This window comes from Aotus nancymaae, unplaced genomic scaffold (genome assembly GCF_030222135.1).
Source record: "Aotus nancymaae isolate 86718 unplaced genomic scaffold, 86718_ANA_hifiasm-v0.15.2.pri h1tg000008l, whole genome shotgun sequence".
NCBI classification, from domain to species: domain Eukaryota; kingdom Metazoa; phylum Chordata; class Mammalia; order Primates; family Aotidae; genus Aotus; species Aotus nancymaae.
The window spans coordinates 37,614,787-37,626,927 of NW_026988419.1; the positions used below are offsets into that span (position 1 = coordinate 37,614,787).

General features: G+C 35.0%; 1 protein-coding gene across 1 annotated transcript in view; it reads left to right on the forward strand.

Moving 5' to 3' along the window:
* The window catches only part of DNAH7 (dynein axonemal heavy chain 7), a 260,963-nt gene that overhangs the window by 130,519 nt on the left and 118,303 nt on the right, over positions 1-12,141 (forward strand). Inside the window, 5 exon segments of the mRNA XM_064372762.1 lie at positions 1,516-1,713; positions 7,205-7,357; positions 8,054-8,235; positions 9,690-9,909; positions 11,256-12,128. Of these exon segments, the coding sequence (XP_064228832.1) occupies positions 1,516-1,713; positions 7,205-7,357; positions 8,054-8,235; positions 9,690-9,909; positions 11,256-12,128 (1,626 nt within the window).

Below are 12,141 nucleotides of genomic sequence, written 5' to 3' on the forward strand. Positions count from 1 at the left end.
TCTGATTATACCCTTAAGGTAAATTTCTAGAAAAAGCATTACTGTATTGCTTTTTGAATTTTTATGGTTCTTGCAATGTATTGCTAACTCACACCAGAAGAGGTGACTGTGCCCAACACAGATATAATATTTTTACTTTTGTTAATTTTATTTCAAATTACTAATAATACCCTGCATTTTCAGGGTAAAGTTTATTAAGCTTTCTGCAATTATTTCTATTTTATTTTCCAACACTTTGGTGAAGTGGGAAGGATAGGATTATTTTGCAGGTTTTGCCATTGAGGAAATGGGGCTCAGAGATTTTATGCAATTGTCTCAGGATCACACAACCTCTAAATAACAGTACATTTCAGGTTTTCTGATTCTTAATGGTTGCTTTCCTACACAGTATCAAAAGACACATTTGAAAAGATTATCAAGAACTTGGAAAGGCATTATTTTCTTTATTGGTTCTAGAAATACTTCTTTATAATACAATTTTCAGACTGAATTTAACACCCTCGAAAAAAAAACTCTGCTCTATGCACAGTCTTGTACCTGAAGATACGAGAATGAGTAAAGCACAGTGCTTCCCTCAGTGAGTTCATAACCTCTTCAGATTACAGTCATGTGCCATTCTGGCCCAAGGAGTGCCATGCATCAAAGCTCAGGGACCCAGGGAATCGGGAGGACCAACAGGTGCATCAATGAGGCCTGGTTGTGAAGCATAGATGGGTCTGAATTCTGATGTACTTTGAATGACCAAGAATTTAGATTTTATTCTGTAAGAAGGGTGGTTGTGTTTTTCTAAGAAGAGAGAGTTAGCATGATATTCTTGAATGTTTTTGTTATAAGCACTGTCATAGCAAATTAAAATTTTAGTTCACAAGCTAATTGGATGCGAAAATATGGCATAATGTTAACTCATAATAATAATCTCATATTAAGAAATCTTGCCTGTTCTAGAGATCTGTTACACAGCAATGTGAATATAGTTAACACTACTGAACTATGCACTTAAAAAATGGTTAAGGATAAATTTTATATATTTTTTACTATACATTTTTAGAAAGAAATCTTGCCTGCATTGATAAGCTAATGTTATCAATACTGTTATAAAAGGCAAGCAATATGCAGCTTATCTTCTAGGGAGAAAAAATTCTATGTTGGTTAACATTTATTGAATAAAATTATTTACTCTTTAGTCCATCGGTTAGTTTAATTTCCTCAATACCGTTGAATAATCTAACATTTGGCCACAATAATTGATCATTGGGTAGGCGAAAGCAGTGGTTTCAGAGCATTAAAAAAACCACAACATTGCCATTTCATTTGTATTCGTGTAAAAGCTAGTTTCTCCTTAATTTACACATACGATCTAACCTTCAAACTGAGTGTTACGTGTCTTAAAGGATAAAACAAATGTATATATATATCAGGGTTTGTTGGTCTTAGCCTTTTCTACAATAGCACAGGAGTATAGAGCTTTTAAAAGTATTTTATAACATTCATTACTTGGTTGTTTATTTTAAACAGGGAATAGGAAAATGGGAACCATGGATAACGAAATTGAAAGAAGCTCCTCCAATTCCTAAAGACGTATTTTTTAATGAAATCATTGTGCCAACTCTGGACACAATTCGATACTCTGCATTAATGGAATTGCTGACCACTCATCAAAAGCCTTCAATATTTGTAGGACCAACAGGAACTGGGAAGAGTGTTTACATTATCGTAAGTATTGCAGAAATCTACATATTAAACAGTGCATCATAATCTTCCTAGAAATGTTAGTTTTTGAAATAGTAGACAAATAATTTTTTAAAAAATACTCAAGTACTTTGATGTTTGAACTACAGAGAATTTTTGAAAAATTGCCTACTTATTTTATTTTTGATTTTGGCCAAAAGGCCAAGAAGTGGTAATTGTATATTTGTTTTAGAAAATTGATTAATGATATGATGGCATTTTATATCACTAAATTTTTGTCCCATTTATTTTAGTATTTTAATAAGAATTGCTTGTTCCACATAAGAATGTCATATCTCTTGAAAAGTGTGTTTTAGTTACACTTGATGTTTCCTAAGTTATTTTATATCTGAAGGATTATTGTGTAGTAACAAGACTGATTTTCCTTAATGATGTCTGGAATTGTTGTCTGTTAGTTAAGATAATGCCAGCTGCTGTAATAGAAAACGCCACTGTCTCAGTAGCTTTATGCAGCCTGTGGAGGAGAATGAAGGTGTCTTTTGACAGCCCCTCTTTCATTGTAGGTTCCCAGTTAATCCACATTCCCCACAGTACCTGTTTCTTGTTCTTTATTGACTTTAACATTACATCTTATAATCTTTCTGAAATGTGTTTGGCAATATAGTTACATAGCCATCCTAGTATTGATTGAATAATCTCTTTCATAAAAGATTGGAATGACATCTCTCATAAAGGAAATGCTTGAATGTATGGGAGTATCCAAGAGGAGGGAGAGATATATTTTCACTGAGAATTTAAATCAAGGAGTGTTTTTGGCCTGGCTTTAAAAAAAAAACCTCAAAGTGTACAGAAGGCTGATTTATCTAAGATATCACCACAGGTCAGGGAATGGAGATTTAACATGATTGAAGGCAGTGGTTAGAAGAAAATACAAGCCTTTGTCATTTGTACCTTCATCAAATTCAGCCCAGGAATAAAGTGCCTAGGCATAAAAACATTACTTTTCACACACTTAGAAAAATAACTTTGTAATTTGCTTTTAAAAATGAACATTGTAAATATCTTTCAAATTTATTTTTCTAGAAGGTATCATAGTATTCGATTCTATAATTTTATGATAACTGATTCAAATCCCTAATTTTTCTAACATTTTGCTTTAGAAATAAGATTGCAATGAACGTTTTTGTAGCTAAATCTTTGTTCTTATCTCTGTTTGTTTAGGAAAATTTTCTAAGATTCCTGGAAATGGAATTGTTGATTTTTTGATGAATATTAAGTTGTTCCTCAGAAAGGTTATTGTCCACCATGCCCTTCAGGGGGAGTTCATTACCTCAATTAATTAAGAGTTAGTTACATTGTAAATAATACAAATAGAAGGCTGAAGTCTCCAAAATTTATTCTTCTGTGAAAGAAAATATTACTTTGAGACAACGTTACATAATTTTAATTTCCCTAAAGTAATTTCATTGAGAATTTATTTATATAAACTGCTTAGTAAAACTTTGTACATATATTTCATCTGGTTGAAAGAAGGAAATATAAAATTTACAATTTAAAGTGATTTTCTCTTCAAATTATTGTACATCTATTTATATTTTTAATAAACTGAAAAAAATAAGTAGTATTAAAGATACCTAAAAACGTAAGTTAAAGCAATACAACAAAAAAAATTTACTGAAGACGCTGGTTGACAGCAAATCTGTTGAGGGAGTTTAAATATCTGGATAGTGGTTGGAAGGACTCTATAATTTCATACAATTTACATTGTTGAGAGCTTAGATTAAAATAATTGTTAAAAATACAATATTTAGTATTATGGTTATTTCTCATTTAAAGGTAATCTCTATTGGGAAATGAGTATTTTCCCTTTCACATAAATACAAAGCTTTTATAGAATAATTTTAATCAACACATATAATTTAATCATTAAATTGAAAAAAGAAACAAGTAATTTTTTTAAGTATGTACTTAATTTTGAGTGTTAAATGTAAACATCAAAAATACTCATCTTTCAGTTGACCAAGTAAAATTTTATCTGTGGGAGTATTATGAGAGGTATTCATTTAAACTGAAGAATAAAGCTTACCTGATGATAGCTTATGAAAACATAAATTTTGTTTATATAATTTTTAAGGCATCCTGATAAAAAGTGAAAATGTACTATTTAGAATTTTTAAATCACCTATACACTTCTGGAATTAGGGAAACATTCTAATAATGGTCTGATTTGCACATTTTCTCTCTATATATGACATAAGCAATATACAGAACAGTACTCTATTAATTGTCCTCTTTGGTTACTTTTCTTTTGCTTTCTTTTTTTTCCCATTTACATGATCTATATTTGCTTGTTCTTTTCACTTTAAGTATTTCTTGATTATTTAGACTCAGCGTGTCACTGCATTTTTTATTTGTGTCAATCTGAGCCCTTTTTCCTTTTAATAAGTAAATTGATCTCAGATACATAAATTGTCATAATGAGTCATACTTTTGTATTCACATTTTCTGTTTAGCTTACGTGCTTTAAAAATTTTTAATTTCTGTTATGATGGTACGTTTATAATATTTCTTCTTCCTATTGATTTAGAAGTATATGAAAACTATTTAAAATTCTTCTAGTGTTAATCTATTTTAAAATGCTAAGAATTTTTCTGAAGTCTATAATTTTTTAAAATTCATTTTTTAAGTTATCAATAGTATGAATGACAGTATCCATGGACCTCCTTCCCCTGCCCAGTTAGCTAGGAAGAGTGAAGTATTGCCATTTATCTCCTGTACCTTTCACCATCTTCTGGTAAGACAGAGATGTTTTAAAACCTCAGTTTATTTTTGCCAAATTATTTTTAATATTATGCAGCAAGTCTTTTAGAATTTTTATATTAATTACATTTGAATTTTGTTTTTAGAACTATTTATATTTATTATGGTTAGATTTATTTCTGCTTTTAGATGGTCTCAGTGCCCACCGCCAAACTGTTCATGCCACGGCTTATGTATGTGTTGCATTCTTATTTTCATTCTTTTATTTTTTGAGAGTCCGGGTCTTGCTCTGTCCCCTAGGCTGGAATGCAGTAGCACAATCACAGCTCACTCCAGCCTTGGCCTCCTGGGCTCAAGTGATCTCCTCACTTCAACCTCCCAAGTAGCTGGCACTACAGGCGTGCACCACCACACCCAGCTAATTTTTTTTTTTTGTAGAAGTGGGATCTGACTATGTGGCCCAGGCTGATCTCCAACTCCTGAGCTCAAGCAATTCTCCTGACTTGACCCTTCAAAGTGCTGAGATTATAGGCTGGAGCCACCACACCCACCCCTTATTTCATTCTTGCTTCATTTAGTTCATCCATTAATCCAACAAAAATTTATTGATTACCTACCATGTTTCTGCCATATCACTGCCATTGTTAGCCGAATAAAAATATAGTATAATATAGTATCTACATTGTATATCATGTAGGCAAGCAGAGTGAAATAACTTTTTAGAGTCTTAAGCAATAATTTTTTAAAACTTGTATAAATTTGTTTTACTCAGACACATCTTTTCTTTCTTATAGTTGCTCAGAATAGGGAGTTGTTTCTTTAAATACATAGAAAAACTTTTTTTTAAACCTATTATTCCTCTTAAAATAATCTGTCACTTACATTATAATTATACAATTATAAAAGACATTTTTTTTTTTTTTTTTTGAGACGGAGTTTCGCTCTTGTTACCCAGGCTGGAGTGCAATGACGCGATCTCGGCTCACCGCAACCTCCGCCTCCTGGGTTCAGGCAATTCTCCTGCCTTAGCCTCCTGAGTAGCTGGGATTACAGGCACACGCCACCATGCCCAGCTAATTTTGTATTTTTAGTAGAGACAGGGTTTCACCATGTTGACCAGGATGGTCTCAATCTCTTGACCTCATGATCCACCCGCCTCGGCCTCCCAAAGTGCTGGGATTACAGGCGTGAGCCACCGCGCCCGGCCCTATAAAAGACATTTTAATCATAACAGTCACAAAAACATATTCCTACTTTTATTCTAAACTTCCCCATTCCCAGTTTTTGCTATTGTAATCATAAAAGTCACAAAAACATATTCCTACTTTTATTCTAAACTTCCCCATTCCCAGTTTTTGCTATTCAAACTGGGGTCTGTTGGTGGGGGGCCAAGGAAGGGTCAGCGGGTGTGTGGGGAAGTCGCTGAGGGATAACATAGGGACAAATGCCAGATGTTGGTGACGGGGGGGGGGGCTGGGGGGGCAGCGGTGGTGGGGATGGAAGCAGCAAACCACATTGCCATGTGTGTACCTATGCAACAGTCCTGCATGATCTGCTCATGTACCCCAGAACCTAAAGTACAATAGAAAAAAGGAACTTCCATTTTAGAACGTGCTCATTCTATGAAAAGAAAAACCATTTTAAATTTAAAAAGGTAGCTCCTGCTGGGCTGATGGGAGGAGTAAAAGCCTTCCTCCAGAATCTCTGACCAGCTTGTCACCCTCCTTCTTCCTCATTTTCTCTATTTGTTCTGCCTGCCAGTACTCCTGTCATGTGTGCTGAATGTAGTCATTAATGAGAACATCATAAGTTCTTTTTAAAATATGTGTTGGCTTGATGAATAGATTAATATTTTAAAGTATGGTTTCAAAGTTTTCATTTGCTTAAATTAGGGTAATATTTAGTGTTTAATCACAACATGAAAAGAGGACTTGCTTGAGGTGTTTTACCACTTGATACTTTGGGTTATAATTTACTATCTAAATTATAAAGTTGAAGGCTGCAAGCACTTATCACAAGTAAAGTTTAGAACAGGCAAAAAACTTCACCATTTCCCTTCCTTTATTCATATGTGCATGTGATAGATACTAGTGTTCATTAAGAACATATGTGATTTGCTTAAGACTTTTCTAATAAATTGGCCCTTCATTGGCAAGAGATTGTGCCCTACAGAGAACTCTTAAGGGAGAGAAGGGGAAGAAGGAGTGAGGAGAGACAATTTTATTTTGAAGAGCTCCTCAGGGAATTCTGATATGTCCTGTTCCTGGCATACATCTTGATTAAGAACCATTGTAATTCCACCTGCTTCCTAGTGAATTCCATTTTGAAAATACAGTTATGTTTTTAAGCTTTCTAACTTACAGAAAAATAGCTTCATATGTAAGTGGAAAGATAATAGGATATATGAAAAAGAATATTGATCTGGAGAGAGACGAACGGCAGTCTGAATTCTTGCCCATCTCGGACAAACTAGGCAAGTTTCCTAACCTCTGAGTCTCTGTGACTCCAAGTTAAGGAGGAATGTGTACTCCCCTTACTGTGGCTGTGAAAACCAGAGAAGGCACATGCAAGAGGGTGGACAGATAGAGACACTCCATTGGCATGGTAACTGTTATTCCTACTGATTCCATCGATTTGTACAATATTATGACACTTAAGGTTAAGTTTGGGTCTGTCAGCAATGATGCTTAGTGTTTATTCTGAAATGTCAAAACATAATTTCAACTATGACTCATTTTATTATTTTGTTACATAGAATTTTCTTTTAAATCAACTAAATAAGGAAATATACAAACCTCTGCTGATTAACTTCTCGGCACAAACTACAGCAGCTCAAACTCAGAATATTATGTCAAAATTGGACAAGAGAAGAAAGGGAGTTTTTGGTCCTCCTTTGGGCAAGAGAATGGTAATGACTCTTTGTACAGTACTGGGCCTATTCGTATATATTGCTGCAGTCAGAACAAGGAAACCAAATATCCTAGGGATAGACATCTTTTTCTATAGGTTTTCTTATGTCACAAATTTGGATTAAAAAGTTTTCCCAGAAGTATAGTTATATTTGTATGTGCACTAGACAGCTTGATGTTTAAAACAAGGAGTTGCCCTTTGAGTTGAAGGTAGAATATTCATCGAGAAATCATCTACCTTCCTAATTCTTTCACTAACATTTTTACTCAGCAGTCTTTGCTGCTTGCTGTTGTAGACCTTCAGCAACCCAGCTCTCAATGGATTTCCCTTGTTCCTCCGCAAAGAACACCCTTCTCACCCTAATCATACCTTTCTCATCTATTTTCATGAACTGAAGTGTGTGGTACAAGGAAAAAATACATGGTGTATTGAGAAACAAATTGTATGAGAGGATTAATAAGTCCTAAGCTATTAACCTACAAAGATTAGCAATGAGAATGTCTCCATATTTCTTGAAGAATATGAATGCTAAAAGCATGGAAGCTGAGGGTATTCTTGTTTAGAAAAGAAAGATCACTTCCCCACATGTCCTCTGCAAGTAGATAGCTAAGTATTTGCCTCCATATTGTTTACACAATAGGACTCTATGTTGAGATGTTAATATTTTCTGTACTTTTTCTCTTCTCATTCTCAGATTGTCTTTGTAGATGATGTCAATATGCCTACTCGGGAGGTATATGGGGCTCAACCTCCCATTGAGTTACTTAGACAGTGGTTAGATCACTGGAACTGGTATGACCTAAAAGATTGTTCCATGATTAAACTAGTGGACATCCAGATCATGTGTGCTATGGGACCTCCAGGTACATTTTCTGAGTTTGTGATTATTAAGACAGAAAAATCGCTCTGGCTATAGCTAAAGAAATAACTGGAAAAGAATATTTTTGCATTCCAATGTTTTGTGTATATGTTTTCTATGTGTATCTACTGTGACCTAACAGAATGCATTACATGGGCAACTCTATAAAGTGGGTGACCTTGGATGGGTTATGCACCCATCAACTCTTCCAAATCCTTTTTTCTCCTACCTTCTGGAAGTCTGCCCCCCATTTCCTGTTTCTGCCTTCTGAAAACTCACATCCTCCTGGGGCAGCTCATCTTCCTCTGTGTCATTCCTTAATCTTCAACTGTATAGAATGGTCCCTGCTTCAGAAATCATCTGTCTTCTACCCCAATCAAGTTCCATTCAAGTCAGTCTCTGGATTTAAACAGGCTACTGAGAAGAATTTAAGTAGGAAATGGCCAAAAGATTCTGACATTTTCCAAGAGAAATTTATGCTCAAAGGAATCTCTATGTAGAGGAAATATGCTTTTAATGCTGTGATGTCTAAAATGGCTTGCTTTAACAAGACATCTTTAACTGTTTTTTTCCTGACCTCAAGCCAGTATGTCTTTTTTAAAAAAAAATTGCTTGCATTGATATACCACTTCAGGGAATCTCTCTGGTATTTGCTCCCTAATTCTGTATCTGACCTGTAATGCAGTTTGCTCTGAGTCAGTAACTGCTCTCAGCACACTTCCTGGACTATCTTGGACACTTTCTGTTTGTTTGTTTTTGAGACAGAGTCTCACTCTGTTGCTTAGATGAGGTGCAGTGGTGCGAAGCCAAGCTAGGCTGGGCAGGGCAAGTCTGTCAGTGTCCCTATGCCCATTCTCAAGAAATTGTAGTTCCTTGTCTTATCCAGTGATGATGGAGTAGGCAGCTGGTTCCTTGACAAATCAGAAGTTAAATACAGGTAGTCTTTCTAAATTGCTTCTCTATGTCCTTTATACCCTAATCATGCACTTTGTCTTGGTTCACTGTTTTACTTTCCTTTTTTTCTTTTCCTTATTTTATATATTTTATTTTCCTCGTTTTTTTTTTCCTCTGAAAATACCTGTTTCACCAGTGTTCCTTATGGATTATATTGATACGCAGTTGAGAATGTCGGGGTGAAAGAGGCTGGGAAATGCTTGTCTGGTGGATTTGGGATTACATAATCTGGGTTCCTCGGCTGTCTATTCTGTTCACTTAAGTGGTTTTAAGTCCATTAAACTGGGCCCTGCTCATTTCACAGGGTTATTTTGGACATACCACAAAATAGTAAATGGAAAATAGCTTTAAAAGGAGTAAAAATCTATTATAATTGTAATAAGATATGGTAATTGTATAAATGAAATTGATTTAATCAAAAATAAAATTTTATGTTGGTCCTGCTAAATATCCTTTATGTGTCAAAATTTTATAATTGCTAACATTTTCCTTTCTTTTTATTTAAAAAATTTTTAAGTTATAAATTTCCAGATGAATTTCTAGATTTGACCACACAAATCGTAAATGGCACAATGACTCTGTATAAAGAAGCAATGAAGAATCTCTTGCCTACTCCAGCTAAATCTCACTACTTGTTCAACCTCCGTGATTTCTCCCATGTCATTCAAGGTGTATGTTTGTCAAGACCAAAAACAACAGAAACCACAGAATCAATTAAACATCTTTGGGTTCATGAGGTAAATTTTCCTGTTACTGAAATGGGATTATGTGATATTTACCATGCCACCAACTGGGTTAAAGGAAATATTATTTGGCATTTTGAAGGCCAGTGTTCAAGAAAAATTTTAAAAATATTTTATGATGTTGAAAATGCTTTATCTCCCATATTCAGATTTAGGAATTTCTGTTGATTTATAGACTATTTCAAAGTAGGTATCACTTTAAGCCAGTTTCCCTTAAGTAGTTTAATCCTTATTAGTTTGACTTCAAATACATTTGAAATGGAACACTTTTTAAGGAGTTTTTAATAAGAAATGAATGTGGGGTTTTTTTTTCTACATTACTTATTTGTGTAATATTACTGCACAAATGTAGTGGCTTAAACAAAAGAAATTTGTTTCCTCTTGCTGGTTTGCTAAAGCCACCTTGTCTCTGTGTCCTCACATGGCCCTTCCTCTGTGCATACAAGGGCTGCCCAACAGGAACAAGAACCAGAAAGAGAGAGAGAACGTGCACATTTAGTGCCTCTTCCTCTTCTTACAAGGACACCTTCCTATAGTTTTAGGACCCTACCCTTATGACCTCATTCAACCTTAATTGCCTCCTTAAAGGCCCTATTCCCAAATTCAGTCACATTGAGAGTTATGGCTTTAACATAAGAATTTTTGGGGGACATAATTCAGTCCAAAATAGACCATACCCCTGGGACACTTATACTGCTTTAAGAAAACAGTTGTTACATGTAGCAAGCCTGCCTGTTTCTTGCAGTCCCATAACATGTGCATATAACCAGAGATTTATTTTAATAGATTGTTCTTTGTAATGACCTAAAACAAAAGTAATTAACAGATATCCCAAACAACTCTTCCTCTACCCAAGACATTTCCTTTTCTAGAAAATGTGCTTTTTGAAAAAAAAAAAAGCCTATTGATTTGTCAGTAACTTTCAAAATGTTATCTATCTTAGAAAAAGGAAACATCACTGGAAAGGAGTTGGGAATCCCTGGATACTGGTGCCCAGCTCTGCTATCCCCATCTGAGCGACCAGCAAAGGCAGTCACTACCTTCTCAAGGCCTTAATTCTCTTAGCATCTCTACATCTACTTCAGCTCCCACCCCCAAAATTACCTTTCATTGATTGTTAACTGAATATAACCTTATTATTCTAAATATATGGTCAAAATTAACATTCAAAATACATTATTATAAATGAGTCCTTATTATTTGGATAAACTTTCAATAAAACCCACAGAAATTTTCTAAGAATATTTTTTATTAGTTGAGATTAGCACAGAAATAATAACACTTTTTTAAAAAATCAGAAGAAAGTCAGTTCCTAAAGCTGCTTTTTAATTACTATACAGGTCCTTCGAGTATTTTATGACCGCCTTCTGGACAATGCAGACAGAAGCTGGCTCATCAACTATATTCAAGAAATTTTGAAAAACTACATGCATGAAGATTTTCATGAGCTTTTTCAACGTTTGGATTTTGATAGTGATGGAATAGTGGAAGAAGATGACTTATGCAGCTTAATGTTTTGTGATTTCCATGATCCCAAGAGGGAGGATACCAACTACAGAGAAGTCACAGATGTGGATAATCTTCGAATGATAGTAGAAACTCACCTAGAAGAATACAACAATACACGCAAAAAACCCATGAACCTCGTCTTGTTTCGATTTGCTGTAGAGCACATCAGCAGAATTTCCAGGATCCTGAAGCAGCCTCGCAGCCATGCTCTCCTAGTAGGGGTTGGAGGGAGCGGAAGGCAGTCTGTCACCAGATTAGCTGCCTGCATGGCTGATTATTCAGTTTTCCAAGTTGAAATCTCTAAGGGGTATGATATTACTGAATGGCATGAAGATTTAAAAGTGATCTTAAGGAAATGTGAGGAAGGTGAGATGCAGGGTGTCTTCCTGTTTACAGATACTCAGATTAAAAAAGAATCATTTCTGGAAGATGTCAATAATCTGCTAAATGCTGGGGAGATTCCAAATCTCTTTGCATCAGATGAGAAGCAAGAGATATGTGATAAGATGCGTCACATAGATTGCCAGCGGGATAAAACCAAGCAAACAGATGGCAGCCCCATAGCCCTTTACAACATGTTTATTGATCGTTGCCGCAACCAACTGCATGTGGTCCTTGCCATGAGTCCCATTGGAGATGCATTTCGGAATCGTCTGAGGAAGTTCCCTGCTCTTGTTAACTGCTGTACCATTGACTGGTTTCAGGTATCATCATGTG